The sequence below is a fragment of the Pteropus vampyrus genome, unplaced genomic scaffold (genome assembly GCF_000151845.1).
Source record: "Pteropus vampyrus isolate Shadow unplaced genomic scaffold, Pvam_2.0 Scaffold49, whole genome shotgun sequence".
Classification (NCBI taxonomy): Eukaryota; Metazoa; Chordata; class Mammalia; order Chiroptera; family Pteropodidae; genus Pteropus; species Pteropus vampyrus.
In genome coordinates, this window is record NW_011888830.1 from 160,428 (window position 1) to 175,572 (window position 15,145).

A 15,145-nucleotide genomic window follows, 5' to 3' on the forward strand; every position below is an offset into this window, starting at 1 on the left:
TTTGTATCTCGAGGATGCCAAAGGCTAGTAAGTGATTGTGTCTTCCTCTGGAAGAGCCAAATTTATAGATCACGTCTTCCGAGAGTGCATGTGTGCATGTCTGTGGGCTATGCTTACCCATCTTCACTATTTTCTATTCTTTTTCCTTTATCCCAAGTCCTCACAATTTCTCTTTACTCTTTAGTACTGTATCCATTGTGGAAAGAAGAGAGAATAAATCAGTGGACAAATAAGTAAGAATATGAGCATTATCTTGACCAGCCTTGACAGGGGCTCCCAATTCTGTCAGAGGTAGACACACTAGAGTCTCTTCCTCTTCCATTAAAAAAATTTCCTGAGAATCTGTATATGAATAGAACTCTGAGTACCATGGCTGCAGGAACGTGCTTATTATGTACTCTGAGGGTGGCATTCTGATTCCAGATTTCCCTGGTTAGAACTTGTTCCTGAATTTATTCTACATTACTTTGTGTCTCTGTGAAAGCATTCACTTAGCATGTTCTGCAAACCCATGGTGTCCAAATAGATTGAAAACTACTCGAAGGCACATTTTAGTTAGCTACATAACCACTGTAAGCCTTGCCACCGTGCTACAGAACAAAGCAGGACCTCGAAAGTGAGCTGTTTGTGATTGTTAATATTGTGGTATCTAAGGAGACTTGCTAGAAAGGGGCACAATAAATGTTATTGTGACATTTTGATGAATTAATACTTTAGCAAACCTTTTCATAAAGTTGCTTTGATGCTTTAACCCGTATCCCATTTGCCCTGAAAATACTTGCCGGTGGCGCTTGTGGCAGCATCTTTTACCCTAAGATAACTCGCGGATTACAGTCCTAACCTTACCCCCAAAGTTTGCCACAAAATATCTTGCTTTTATTAGTATTTTCACATCGCTCTGGCATATCAATAGCCTTTTTTTTTTAAAAAAAAAAAACACCTATTGCACCTGATATTTCTAGGTGGTCTGCCATCCAAGTACTAACCAGGCGCGACCCTGCTTAATTTCCGAGATCAGACAGGATCTGGTATGTTCAGGGTGGCATGGCTGTAGATTATTAATAGCCTTTGGAAACAAATGACCCCATTCTATTTATAGCATTCTGTTTTTAGTAGTGCTATTTCCATTTACAAAATATAGTAATTCTCAATTGCTGGAAATGTCAAATCCTAGAAAAAGTAGCAGTTCTATGGGTGATATTAACATCATTCTCGGACACTTGTTAGCCAAAAATTCATTTGATGAATCCGATTTTTGTATACATTTCTGTTACATTAGGATTAGAGACAAGTTCTGTTTAGACAGAACAGTTTTTATATTTTATTTTCACATTGAAAACCAGTCACATTTGCTTCAGCCTTAAAGAGTATGTTTATGTAAAATTAACTTAATGCTGGCAGCCAGCTGCACTTTTTTCCTAAATAGTAAATGGGTTAAAAATTCCAGACCTTTCTCCTATTACTTTATCACTTGTTTTTCTTTTAACTTACAAAAAATATAGCTCAAAAGGACGGGGCGTGGGGAGGCTAGCAGCTAATTTATCTTTGGGATCTTATCTGCCTTAAGATCATGCATCAGAGTTGTGATCATCAGGGGTTGTGTATTTACTCAGTTTGCAGCTATAAATGGAAGCGGGAACTAACAGTTATTGAATCTACCATGAGTCAGATACAGTCTTTTCTCATACCATCCTCATGCTTATCCCATAAGATAGAAATTGAAAAAGAGAAGGGAAATTGAGCTCGGCTTTAAGGCGCTTAGTGGACAAATAGTAAGAGGAACAAAGTCTGCTTTCAGGTGAAGCTCTGCATCCCCCCTTGCATCCTTGGGTGGAGTCACCCGCTACAGGTGTTCAGTTTCCTCTTGCGCTACTGTTCCTACATAGACACAGGCAACTCTTCACCAGAACGACACTACCGTATCAAGGTTTCTGGCAAGAGCCACACACTTCGTGCTACGTGCTAGATCCCACCCCGCTGCCCCTGTCCCAGGCTCAAGCCTCACTCCTATGCAGCGCAGTCCAGACCTGTAACAAGCTGACAGTAGGTGGTGGAAACTGACAGGATGCTCCCGGCCCCGCCTCACGGCTCCTCTGATTGGACGTGGCTGCTCCCGGCCAGCCAATGGTGAGGCGGCAGCAGCTTCCAGGAAGTGGCGGCGAGGTTAGGGAAGACCTCAGCTTCCGCTACCGGCTTCGGGGCCAGTCCTCCGGGGTTGGCGGGCACTATGAGTTCCTTCCAGGGACAGATGGCTGAGTATCCGACCATCTCCATAGACCGCTTCGACAGGGAGAACCTGAGGGCTCGCGCCTACTTCCTGTCCCACTGCCACAAGGGTGAGTGAGCGCAGCACATGGCGCACTCCCGGGGGAGATGGGCTGCGCGGGTTCTGGCCCCTCGGGGATGTCGCCCGGGGGCCTGGAAAGGAGGAAAGGGGGAGTTCGGGGTCCTGAAGCGAGGGAGTACCGGTTTGGGGAGGCCGGGGGAGAGACTAGCACCTGCACCTTGTCCCAGTCTGGCTCATCAGCCTCTCCGAAGCATTATTTTCCTATCTGTCCAACTGCCATTTACACACTGAACTGGGACACAACTATTAGGTTCTTCTGGAAGCTCTCCCAGCGGCCAGTAGTCAGAGGTTGGTGAGGATTATTTAGTTCTTCCCTACATCCTCGCTACCATGTTATAAAGGAAACTATTAACAGATGAAATTCTGCCATGCCCCGCACCGTCAAACATTAGCAAGCAGGCACACACACTCTGAAATCAAACATTCTTTCTGTAAACTTGACAGTGCAAGCTCCTCCTCCTTTTAGATGTTTTGTCCACATCCAGTAGGAAAGGTTCATTTTAGTCACTAGGCAGGTGTGGTTTACCTTATAGATGGCCAGGTCAGGCAGTGAGAATACTATCTCACGGCTCCGTGCAATTAGAGATTCAGTCGGAAGTGTCACACCTAAGGACATGGCCTCAGGCGAGGCTGGAGTGTCTCTAACATATATTAGCTAAACTCCAGAGCCAGTACCACTAATTTCACAACCATGGTTCATTTTTAACACCTTTTATACTGACTAGTAGGTCACTAACTTGATGGATGAAAACAGTTTTTAAGATTCATGATGCTAGTTAACTAGCACAGCCATTGGCATTGATCAGAGATGAAGCAGAGCAGTAACTGCTTGTAGGAGCGTGGGCTTTCAGAGTAGTTTGAGTAGGATGCTCCCATCCACTTAGAAGAGGGGATTAGAGCATAACAAACATATGCACATACATATCACAAGGTGTAATTTTACAATAAATTATAGGTATCAAACACTGCCCTTCCCCATAGGTTGCTATGATGACCAACTGTTGTCTTGTGTGTGGAATCGGTCACTTTAACATGGTGTAAATTGTTGAAGTTATCTGTTTTGGGGAAATGCTTCTGCCTTCTTGCTCACCATCACCAATTGTCTCTCTTTGATGAGGAAATCTGAAGCTCCTTTCTCGATTTGCTAAAAAGCTCTGTGAGCCTCTTTGAGGGTCTTTCTGTTTATTATTGAGAACAACATTTTTATTTTTTATTTTTGTCTTGTTTTTCATTGAGGATCTGCTGCTGGTTGAAAATGGCCCTGTTTCTGCATTTTGTGTTGAGTCTCACTGGAATTTCTGAATGTGTTAGCCATGATTAAAGCATGGCGAAGGGGCTTCACCTTCATGTTTAGGAGTAATGGGTTTGGAGGGAGAATTCATCTAAAGGAACCTGTGAAATCATCATCACTAATTTGTACATTAAGCAAGAAATGGACTCCCCACTCTCAATTAGTTTGTAATAACTTTTCCTGTCCTCCGATCACATGTAGGTAGATCTGTTTACTTAACCAGGATGTAAACTCATCAAGGGCGAGCAGTCAACTTCTGCTTTTGGTGGCTTTCCAAATTGTCTACTGATGTTTTTTAACCTTTTGAGGAAACAGATTTCTTTAAATGATGGACTGAATTGCATCCCCTCCAAGTTCATGTGTTATAGCCCCTACCTCAATGTGACTGTGTTTGGAAGTAATTAAAGTGAAATGAGGTCATAAAGGTGGGGTCCTAATTCGATAGGACTTATAAGAGGAGGAAGAGATCTCTTTCTTTCTCTCCTTCTCCACACACATCTAGGAAAGGTCATGTGAGCACATAGCAAGCCAGGAGAAGAGGGCTAACCAAAATCCAACCCTGAAACCTTGATCTTGGACTTTGACCTCTAGAACTGTGAGAAATAAATTTCTGTTGGTTAAGCTCCTCTCCCCACCCCTAGTCTATGGTATTCTGTTATGACAGCCCAAGCAGACTAATACAGACTATCTGATAAAACCTATGGGTTCTTTTGCTAGAAAAAAAAAAAAAATGCACATAAACATCTTAATATCACATTTTGATACAATTTGGAGAAGGCCATGAATCCACTCAGTGTTGGTTTATGGACCGTCTGGATTCCATTATTGTGCTCAAGTGGGGTAGGCTTTACTAAACATCAGTGAGGCCTGAGATAATCACCTGGGGTTGGGGAGGGCCCCTTCAGGGGACAACTTACGATTTTTTCTGGTGAATGAAAAAGAAGAAGGCCCCGGAAGTAAATTTCTGGGTGCAGTTCTAGAAGCGCAGAGCAAACTCACTCGGGTTCTCCTGGCCTCCAGTCAGGAAGGGGTGGTGGGTGGAGCATCTTGATGAAATGGCTCTAGGATGCTGCCTGCTGACTTAGTTTCAGAGCATGGAGCACAGTCTGGATTCTGCTTCCTGTTTTCATGGCACAAACTCTGTGGAAACCCCAGTTTCTCAGAGTCCTGCCCTGAGGTGCACTCCTAGACCCTAAGAGCCTGGGCCAGGAATGACCTGAGGAGGTTCACCCTCTGAGGGGGCCAGTGGACTGTCCTGTGAAGGCACTTGTCAGGACCTGCCACTTGAGGTGTGGTGACTGCCTTGTGCTCACTGGAGTCAAGGATTGCCACGTGTAAACTGAGGGTGTGTGTTTGTGTGTGTGTGGTGTGTTTGTGTGTGTATGTGTGGTAATTAGAATAATTAGAACTATTTGATTTAATTAAGCAATTTATAAGTGTTTGGTCATTGTTATCTAGGCCTTTACATGCTAAAGATTCAGAATGTATTAGAATGCATCCTCTATTTAATGTATATTTGGTTTAAATGTTACCTGTCTTTAAATGTCATCTTTTTGTGTCTGTTAATTGGAGGGCTTTGCAACAAGTCTATGTGGATAGAAATATCCTCCTTTTCAATACAGCAGTCACAGTAGGCCGAAAAGATAACAAAACTCTTCTTATTCTGGCCTAAGACTGAAGAATTTCCTCACGGATTCTAAGGAAGCAAGCTGGAATTTCCGGATGGAATAATTTAAGTATCTGGAATCGCGTGGATTGCAGAGAGCAAATCCCAGAGGATGGGTGAATTGAAATGAAAGAAGAGAGTAGAGGAAATCACTGGAAGCAGTTCCAGAGGAGATCATGGCCACTTATTCTCCCATGGCTACTCAGAGTGGTTTAGATTCTGCCCTAAGATGCAGAGGCTCATTCTCCTTTTAAATAGCTTCTTATGGCTCAGAAATGGTCAGCTTTTAATGGTTCCTGTTTTATTTGCAGATGGATTCTTCACCTGCAAAAGGAAGAGCCAATAGCCCATACAAATCAATCCTCTTGTAAAAGTAAACCTGTCATGTATTTTCTCTCAAAAGGAAGTTTAAAAAGAGCACACAACTGAGTTTTTTTGGACCAGTGAGCTTCTGAAAAGAGAATGTCTTTATGATTTGTGATCCTTTTGTTTTTAGATCACATGAAAGGACTGAGAGCCCCGGCTTTGAAAAGAAGGTTGGAGTGCAGGTAATTTATTTTGCTATGTGTGTGTGTATTAGTTATCTATTGCTGCATTAACAGATCACCCCAAAACTTAGTGACTTAAACCAACACTAATCATAAATTCTCTCAGTTTGTGTGGGTCAGGAATTCTGATGGAGCACAGGGGATGGCTGGTTTCTGCCTGCCTGGGCATCATATGGGGCTGACGTTATCTGAAGGCTTGTTTTATTCAATGTCTGACACCTAAGCTGAGAAGAATCATAGCTGGGGCTCCTTAGGCATCTCTATATCTAAAAAACCCCTTCAGCATAGTGGTTTCAGGATAAGTGGACTTCTCATATGGAAACTGAAAAGAAAGTGTATGCCTCAAGAGAGTAGAACCGGCAGGTAGCCATGTCACCCGGAGGCCTCAAAAGCCCTGCGGTATTACTTCCATTCCGCCGTTGGCTAAGGTAGTCACAGGTCTGCCCAGGGTCAAGGGGATGTTAACATAAAGACCTCCTGTCAATGGAGGAATTCACCATGGACGATTCATGAGAAGCCTGGGTGTAGATGCGGTAGGTAGTAGTGTAGGCAACTTTGGAAAATAGCCTGCCACAGACCATATTCCTGACCTCTAAGCTATGCTGTTGAATTTTTAAAACTTATCACGAAGTTGATTCCTGCTCACTAAAACAAACAGAAAACCAGAAGAGATTTATGTGCAGCGGAACACAGAACTCTTATGTCCCCTGAATCCCCGTTCCGAGCTCCAGAGGTGGCCTAGCCTTTGGTGGTGTCTTTCCAGACATACCTAATCACGTGCAAATGTGCATCTGTAACGTAGGAAAGGTGAAGGCCAACCTGAGGAAGAGGTCAGGGGACACAGTATTTTCTCCATTTGCTTCCTTCCTGTCCCTTTACAGTCTCGCTGGGACTGAGCTAGTCACTGGGGTGTTGGCATGCTGGGAACTACACTAACCTGTGCCAGCTCGAGATAAGTGATGTGATATGTGATGAAATGTATTTCCTAGTCACCAGGATGGCTCATTTTGGATTACACTGAAACAGCTGTTTTTTTTCTGTCTTTCCCTTTCAGCTTGAAGGTTTACTTATACTGTTCTCCTGTTACTAAAGAGTTGTTGTTAACTAGCCCGAAGTACAGATTTTGGGAGAAACGAATTGTAAGTTTTATTTTTTGAGTGATGTTAATTCTTTTTTATCAAGCAGGAAATATTTTTTGAGGTAGATTGAACAAAGCATTGGGATTTTTCAAAGCCTGGTTCCTCATACACTGTATTTGTCCACATTCATTACAATATCGATGTTTATATTTAGTCTTTGTGATTCAGCGGTTTAGAAGAGGTCAATATTTTATTGTACATTTGTTTTTCTTTTCCCTCAGAATTTTGATCTAGGTCCTTAATTTTGTTTAATCTCATTGAGTCTCTTGCTAAGTTGCAAGAGACTCATTTAAAGGGTAAAATGTTCATTAACATAATTGATAAATCCTCTTATTTAGATCATAGGATAGATTAGGAAAAATAAACATAACTCATGGGCTATAATAAGAAAGGGCTAACAACCAGAATAAAAACACAATGGATAACTTTGAATCTGGCAGAATAAAATGGATCTAATCAATAAAAGGAAGATATAGTAAAGAGAAGATAAAATATTGGTACATAGAAAATGCAAAGATGGCAGAAAAAGTTCTGTTATAACAGTAATTATTATAAATATGAATAGATTTAATTCAGTTCTTGATCAAAAGATAAATTCTCAGTTTAGGTTAAAAAAATAAGAAAGATCCACTAGTCTTAGTTCCCAAGAAACATAGTTAAAACAAAAGGATAAATGCAAGTTGGAATGGAAAAAAAAAAGGGGGGGGGGGACAAATACCAAACAATAGAAGCTAAAAAATGCCAGCGTGGCAATTTTTATATCATACAAAGTAGAATTGAAGGCAAAAACAATTCTAAGTTTCCCAGAGGATGTAATTTACTGTTAAAAGGAATGGATCAAGAAGATGTGAACATATACACAATTGACAAAGGTAACCTCAAACTGGATAAAGTAATAACTGATTACCCTGTGCTTGATCAGAGAAAGGGAACCATAGTGAGTTGCTAGAATTAGGGCTATTATGTGGATTAAACCCAGATAATTGTAGGAGCTGGCAGAGAAGTCTGAACAAGTGTCATAAAGAGTCTGTTTGTCATTTGACCGCTGACAGCTTTCAACTCTCACTTCCTCTCCCGCTTCTGCCCTACATCTGGGCAAGCTGGTACAGAAGCCTACCCCTCCCTCGGCACCCACATGAAGTTCAGACCACATGAGCCCAGGCCCACCCCCAACCACAATCAAAACCAAAGCCACTGGCTCTCCCAGGCCACACGGGTCACTTCCTCCAACCCTAAGCTGGTCCTGCCCTCCTGTCCCCAGAAAGCCCCACAGCGTGAGCGCAGCAGTTTCATGCCCTCTTGGCGCATGTGTGGCATCCTCTGTTTCCACCCCCAACCTATCAGGGTGGGTCCATCCCCGCTCCGCAAAGGGACACAGCAGCAAGGCTGTAACTTTGGCCTTGGCATCAGGCCTCCAGATGCTATGGGTCGGCGTGGCCGGCAGTCAGGGAGGAAAGCTGTGGAGAAGAGAAGGGGCAGGCTGGAATCCACGAGGACAAACTGGAACCCATGTCCCTGTCTCACGCCTCCTAACCTCAGTAGTGCCACCGCCCCCTTTGCCACTGAGCCTCACAGCCCGGGCCCAGGCCCCCAGAGGCCGAAGGAGGACAGATTTCCCGGAGAGGGTGGAGTTGCTGCCGCCCGGCCTCGTGTTGGTGGGTTGAGCGGGCAGGTCTGCGACACGCACCAGTGGTTATTTCTGGTGTCCTCTGGAGCATTGAAAAATGGTTGCTGGTTCACTTCCACCTTCTAAATCTCAACCCTAAGCTGGAAGCATACATGGAAGGGACTTCTAGGACAATTCGCTCAACTGAATTGATATAGTACAAGGCCACCTCACAATCTAAGGGAGAAATGGGCAATTCAGCAATTGTAGGTGAAGTGCTACCCACCCCACTCTCAGAAACGGAAAGATGAAGGAGGCAGGAAATAAGTGAAGACACGAGATTGGAATGACATAATTAATAAATGTGAACTAATCGAAATACAGAGCTTTAAACCCAACAGGGAAAACAAGCTCTTTGGGTATACATGGAACGTTTACAAAAATTGACCATATACCATGTCGCAAAGAAGTTTTAAGAAACCCTAGTGACCTATTCTCTGAGCGTAATGCAGCGGTGTTGGAAATCAGAAATGAAAGGGGAGCTAAAGTCACACATACGGGAACTGAGTGCGTACAATAAACAGGTCTTAGGTTAAAGAGGAAATTGTAAAGAAAACGTACAGTACTTAGAAGTGATGGAAAATGAGAGCGTGGCATGTCAGGTGCGGGGAACAGCTGACTTAGTGTTCAGAGGGAGACCGATAGCACCACACACATTTCTTAGTAAACAGACTAGAATTAAATGGAATGAGTCTACAACGCAATAAAAAGGGAAAGGAGCAACAAAGCAAATACAAAGGTGCGTGAAAGAAGGAAATAATGACGGTAAAAGTTAGTGATATCAAAACTAACAGCTGCCACGGAAAATGGAAGATGAACGTAACTAAAAGCTGGTCCTTAGAGGAACAGATACATTTCTGCCAGGATCGATTAAAAACTGCATATAAAAATACAGAGTGATAAAAAGGAAAATATTAATAACAGCAATGCATTTTTTGACAGTTACTATGGTAGTATATTTGCTAATTTAGACAGAGTGAATAAATATTTGGAAAAGGAGGAAAATACCAAATCAAGGCAAGAAAAGTGGAAAACTTGAATAAACCATCCAAGACATAAAAACAGTTTTCAAAGATCTCTTCTTCAATAAAGTTCCAGGCCCAGATGGTTTTATAGGTGCATTTTTCCAAATGTTCAAAGAACAAATAATCCCTATACTAGATGAATTGTTGTAGGAGATAATAAAAAGCCACTCAACCCCCTGGCAAAAAGATAATAATAGTACATGGGGGAAGAGGCCATTTCGTATGTAAACCCTAATTAAGGTAAATGGCTAACTGAATCTAACAGCATTAAAAAATAGTGCACGATGAATATGATGTGTTTATTCAAGAAATGCAAGGATGTTTTAAAACCTGAACTTCAATCACTGGACTAAAAAGATGACAAATTACATTCATTCATCATCTACTTAGCGAGTGCCTCTCCGTATTAGTTGCTGTTCTAGTAAAATGTGCAACTACGCCTTGGAGCATTTGCAGCAGCTGCTATCTGTGAATTAGGTCAACATGTCATGAAAGGATGTGGTCTGTTCTGCAGCACAAAACCTAAACACATGGAACACTAGTGTTTTACAAAGGCTCAAGTTCAAAGGGATGGGGAGGTGAAGGGAGGAAGATTGAAATCGTAGAAATAGAACTGCTGTGTCAAAGGATATATAAGTTTATAAGACATTTAATAATGTCACATCAACCTCAAGAAGGATATTATTTAGTTTTATCATGTTTTCAAGCTGTTAAGATATTTCTTATAGTGACATCAGAAATTGTCACCCAGAGAATCTGTAACTTCTCCTCTAAGTCCCCTTTTAGTGTTTGAAATGGCAAAGGCATGAGAAACTGCAAAAATATACCCTGTGATGTATACATGACCTCTTTTTTTATTTTCATATAGATCTCAATTGAAATTGAAACTCCCACGCAGATACCTTTAGTGGATGAAGCATCAGGCGAGGTAACTAGATATTAAGTGTTATGTTTTTCAAAATTAATATTTAGTGCTGAAGTGATTATATTTCTCCTTGCTTTTGAATGCTCATTTAATCATAAATAAAAATTATAGCAATAGAATGAGTTTGAAGGGGGAAAAACATTGGTAACTTTATTTTCTGCATCCAAAGGATTGGACATAATTTCTATCAAATTGGCTTCCTTTTAGTATTACATGCTAAGGATGAGAATACCAATTGTTGCTATTACTACGTGATAGCATTGTCACATTTATTAAGTTTATTATGATGATCAAGATATGAAATGGTGTTAAAATTTTTGCAGCAAATTAATGTACATTGTGATTTTCTTATTCAAGAAAAAGATACTGTCCCCATGGATCTAATTTCTTTCTTGTTCTTAAATTTAGAAGCAGGCACTTTTGTGTTGTGTGTTGCTTTAATAGTAAGTAGGACCACGGAATTACTTTTTATTTATTTATTTTTACCTTAAATTATGCCTAGAGCTAGGAGACGTTTTCCTACGTTAGGCGGATCTAGTGAGTATTTGTTTCAGAGCCCGATCACAACCCGCTTTGCTGACCTGGGGAACTCAGGAGTGTTCGGTACTGTGGGACCGATCGGACAGGGCTGACTTCACATTTCCTCTTTGGAGAAGACCAGGCGTTGGAAGCACTGCTCATCAAGTTACTGTCCCAAGGGAGGGCCCCCGCAAGGCCAACCTAGGGCGGGCCCAAACGCGGGAAGAAGGGTGGCCCGAACCTCCCTCGCGCCGTCCCGCGCAGTTCCTAGCAAGCCGGGCGCCTCGCCGCCCTGTGATGGACGTTGCCGAAAGCTTTCTCGTAGCCATGCCCCACAGAGCAGGCGGCTCCCAAGCGGAGTCGCGCTGTCCCACTCCGGTCCTTCACGTTTCTTCTCGTGCTCTGCGGCTTTTGCGTGTGGTGTCTGCAGCTGCGAGGGGGCTTCGGAATGAATGGTGTTAGACCTGGGGGAGGAGCCGGCGTGTCCAGAGCCCCGCCCTCAGCCCCGCCTCCTGAGGGCTGGGACGTAGGCCCGCGCGCCAGCCAGGCTCAGGCTAACCGGACAGGACAGTGTGCCGCACAGTGACGTGGGACCAGGCCACCTCAGGCTGCTGCTGCTGTTGTTAATAAAAGCTTCGTTGAGATAAAATTCACATGCTGTACAGTTCACTTCATTTAAGGTGTACAGTTCAAGGGCTTTTAGGATATTCACAGTGCGTATCCATCACCACAATCAATTTTAGAACATTTCTTTCTATCACCCATACAGAAACCCCATGCCCATTAGCAGGCACTCCCTATTTCTCCCTCCCCTCAGCCCCTGGCAACCACGATTCTACTAGAAGTTTCTATGGATTGGCCTATTCTGAAATTTTCATATAAATGGAATCATACAACGTGGCTTTTTGTGACTGACTTCTTTCACTTTGCATAATGCTTTCCAGGATTATCCATGTCATTGTATGTATTTTATTTCTTTTTATGGCCAAATAATATTCCATTGTATGGATGAAGCACGTTTAGTTTATTCATTCTTCAGTTGATAGACATTTGGGCTGTTTCTTCTCTTTGGCTCATGTGAATAATGCTGCTGTGAACTGAGTTTTCATCTCTCTTGCGTAAATACCCTAGAGTGGAATTGCTGTCATATGTAACTCGACGTTTAACTGTTTCGTGGGCAAGGAATGCACTTCTTTCCAGAATCTGTGGAGAGAGGACATGAGGAGAACAGGCATACCAGTTCTTGGGAAGTACTTGAATGTGTTTTGTTAAGGAGCGCTTTATTTAGCTGGGTCCTAATGATAACTTCTATTATTATTTATTTTTTTTTTTAGAAGGAAGAGATTGTTGTGACTCTCTTACCAGCTGGTCATTGTCCAGGATCAGTTATGTAAGGGGGCTCATCTATTTTATTATATGTGTTATATTTGTAGAAAGACATTTTTAGGGTCTAGAAAATAAAATGTATAGGGAGATTCAATTATTTTTATGGTACTTCTTTTAATCTTTGTTTCCAAATTGAACTTGGGGAACTGAGGCAAAGATCGAGTTTGAAACGTGGCTTTCTTATCATGGAAGTCTTCGATAGCTATTTCTCCATTGGCTTTGCATTTTCTTATCACATGGATTTTTCTCTCCATGAGCGGGAAGGATGTCAATATATAGTTGAGAGTGCTAATGTATTTCAGGGGACATCTATTGCAAACTCAGTAGTGTCATTTTTTTCCACCCCGGGAAAGAGGTGGCCGCTGAGTGCCTGATATGGTTTAAAGCTATTGAAATTCCATTAACACCATGTCATAGTGGCTGTTTGGCAGGAAACGTTTGCTGTGGAATTAGTACGTGTTTTGCTTTGCTTTACTAGGGTTTTGATGAGACTGAGAAGTCACTGACATCTCCCTTTGCAGGTTTTTATTTCAGGGCAATAATGGAACTGTCTTGTACACGGGAGACTTCAGACTGGCCAAAGGAGAAACTGCCAGAATGGAGCTTCTGCACTATGGCGGCAGGTACTGGCGTGACCTAACTCTTGGACATGAGACTGCATCATTTTGAAAGGTTTATTGCCCGGTTTATTGCCCAGTTACCCCCCAAACACAAGCCTTTGCTTCTCAGAAATCAAACTTGTTCGTGATATTGGTAAAGCTAACTTTTCATTTTGAAACAGGATAGGGGTAACATGTTATGTGTTGATTGGCTGGGATAGTAGGTGAATCTGTCAAAGTTCACTGAACCATATGTGCAAAACCTGTGTATTTTATCGTATGGAAATCATTTCCCAACAAAATCGTTTTAACAAAAAAATTCCAAGTGGAGTGGAACACCCTGTAAAATAACAGACTTTAAACTTTCTACGTATTTTATTTCACATTAGATGATTAACACCGGTTGTTTTTTTTCCCCCAGAGTGCAAGATATCCAGAGTGTGTACTTAGATACTACTTTCTGCGATCCAAAATTTTATCAGATCCCCAGTCGAGTAAGTCTCCCTGGAGAAAGGGTGAGAACCTGGGCGTGGGCCTGTTTCTAATAGGACGTTTGTAGGATAAGAATCAGATCGTGATCAGCCCCATTGGCAGTAATAGCTGTGAATGTTGGGAATAGAAAGGGTGATATTCTTAAAAGCATTAAATGCCTTTTAAAACTCCTGCCCAGGCGGAGTGTCTGAGTGGGATACTGGAGCTGGTTCGAGGCTGGATCTGTCGGAGTCCCTACCATGTCGTGTGGCTGAACTGCAAGGCAGCTTACGGGTATGAGTATCTGTTCACCAACCTTAGTGAAGAATTCGGACTCCAGGTACGCGGGTGGCTCTTTCTTTCCTGCTGTTCTCATCCATCCTCCCGACTTCACCTTTCCTCCCCCTATTCAAACAAAAACAAAAACAAAACAAAAACAAACAAACAAACTGAAAGCAGTAACAGATGGAAACATCCTGTCAAAACCTGTGCACGGCACAGGTTGGCAGCCCCTCTGAATATTCCATTCCATCTTTGTTTATTCACGTCCTCATTGGGAGAACTTGACAGTGGCCCAAGTGGCTGAGAAGAGCCCTTTGGTGAAATGTCTCACAGAGGAAGTATTTTTTTCAAATCTGTGGGTCATGAAACAAATTTAGTGACTGTGACCAGCACTGAAAATAAATTTGTACTAGAAAATATCCAAGTCTATTGCTTTTGTGAAAATTTACAGATGGAATCAGACATGCATATACACATACATGTACGTGTGTGGGCACTGGGTTGCCCTGGAAAACATATTTCTTACTGTGGGTCATGGTCAAAAACATCTGAAAAACATTGTTCTAGAACAGCAGTTCCCAACCTTTTTGGCACCAGGGACCGGTGCTTCTTTGAGACTCTAATGCCTGATGATCTGAGGTGGAGCTGAGGCGGTGATCCTAGCGCTGGGGAGCGGCTGCAAATACAGTTGAAGCTTCACTCACTGGCTGCTCACCTCTTGCTGTGCAGCCCGGTTCCTAACGGGCCACAGACTGGTACCGTCTGCGGCCTGGGAGTTAGGGACCCCTGTCCTAGAGCACTGAGCCTCATCCGTGGATCCGTGTCTGATCAGGCTGGGAGTGAGTGTTCCTGTCCCTTTCAGGCGGTTCAGTGCTGGGCCCACAGTGTGTGTGAGTGGCTGCTGAGCAGAGCTCCCATCCTGCCGCCCCCACATGGAGCCTGTGGCTTCCTCTCCTCCCTGAACAAAATGAAGTACTAGAAGTAGTTGGACATTTAAGTTCTACTTCGTTTGTGTCTTTTAATTTAATTTAGATCCCCCAAGTAAAAATTGTGCCAAGAACTTAACAATTATAGACAATATAATTTAGTAAACTACAAAGATCTAGTTTTTCTACATTTGAAATTTTAAGATTTCTCCCTCCCTCCTTCCCTTCTTAAATCTTTATTTCCTAAGTCCTTTCTTCTGTAATTTCTTCCTTTCTTAAATCCTTCTGTCCAAATGTATTGGTATAAAATTGCCAGCTCTCCATTTGGGGAAGGATTTGTTTCATTCTGAGACTT

The 15,145-nt window shown here is 42.6% G+C and overlaps 1 protein-coding gene and 1 pseudogene across 3 annotated transcripts in view; one reads left to right on the forward strand and one right to left on the reverse strand.

Annotated features, from left to right (window-relative positions):
* Window positions 1–937: 937 nt before the first annotated feature.
* Window positions 938–1,056, reverse strand: LOC111739332 (annotated as a pseudogene).
* A 1,091-nt stretch (window positions 1,057–2,147) lies between these two features.
* Window positions 2,148–15,145, forward strand: part of DCLRE1C (DNA cross-link repair 1C) — a 30,156-nt gene continuing 17,158 nt past the window's right edge. Inside the window, exons 1-8 of one of the 3 annotated variants that reach the window (XM_011359590.2) lie at window positions 2,148–2,336; window positions 5,801–5,852; window positions 6,907–6,991; window positions 10,551–10,610; window positions 12,461–12,516; window positions 13,034–13,135; window positions 13,533–13,605; window positions 13,782–13,922. In XM_011359590.2, the coding sequence (XP_011357892.1) occupies window positions 2,228–2,336; window positions 5,801–5,852; window positions 6,907–6,991; window positions 10,551–10,610; window positions 12,461–12,516; window positions 13,034–13,135; window positions 13,533–13,605; window positions 13,782–13,922 (678 nt within the window). In that variant the 5' untranslated portion in view covers window positions 2,148–2,227. Of the gene's footprint in view, window positions 2,337–5,800; window positions 5,853–6,906; window positions 6,992–10,550; window positions 10,611–12,460; window positions 12,517–13,033; window positions 13,136–13,532; window positions 13,606–13,781; window positions 13,923–15,145 lie in introns of those variants that run through there. The other 2 variants (XM_023530327.1, XM_023530326.1) reach the window with 2 other exon arrangements.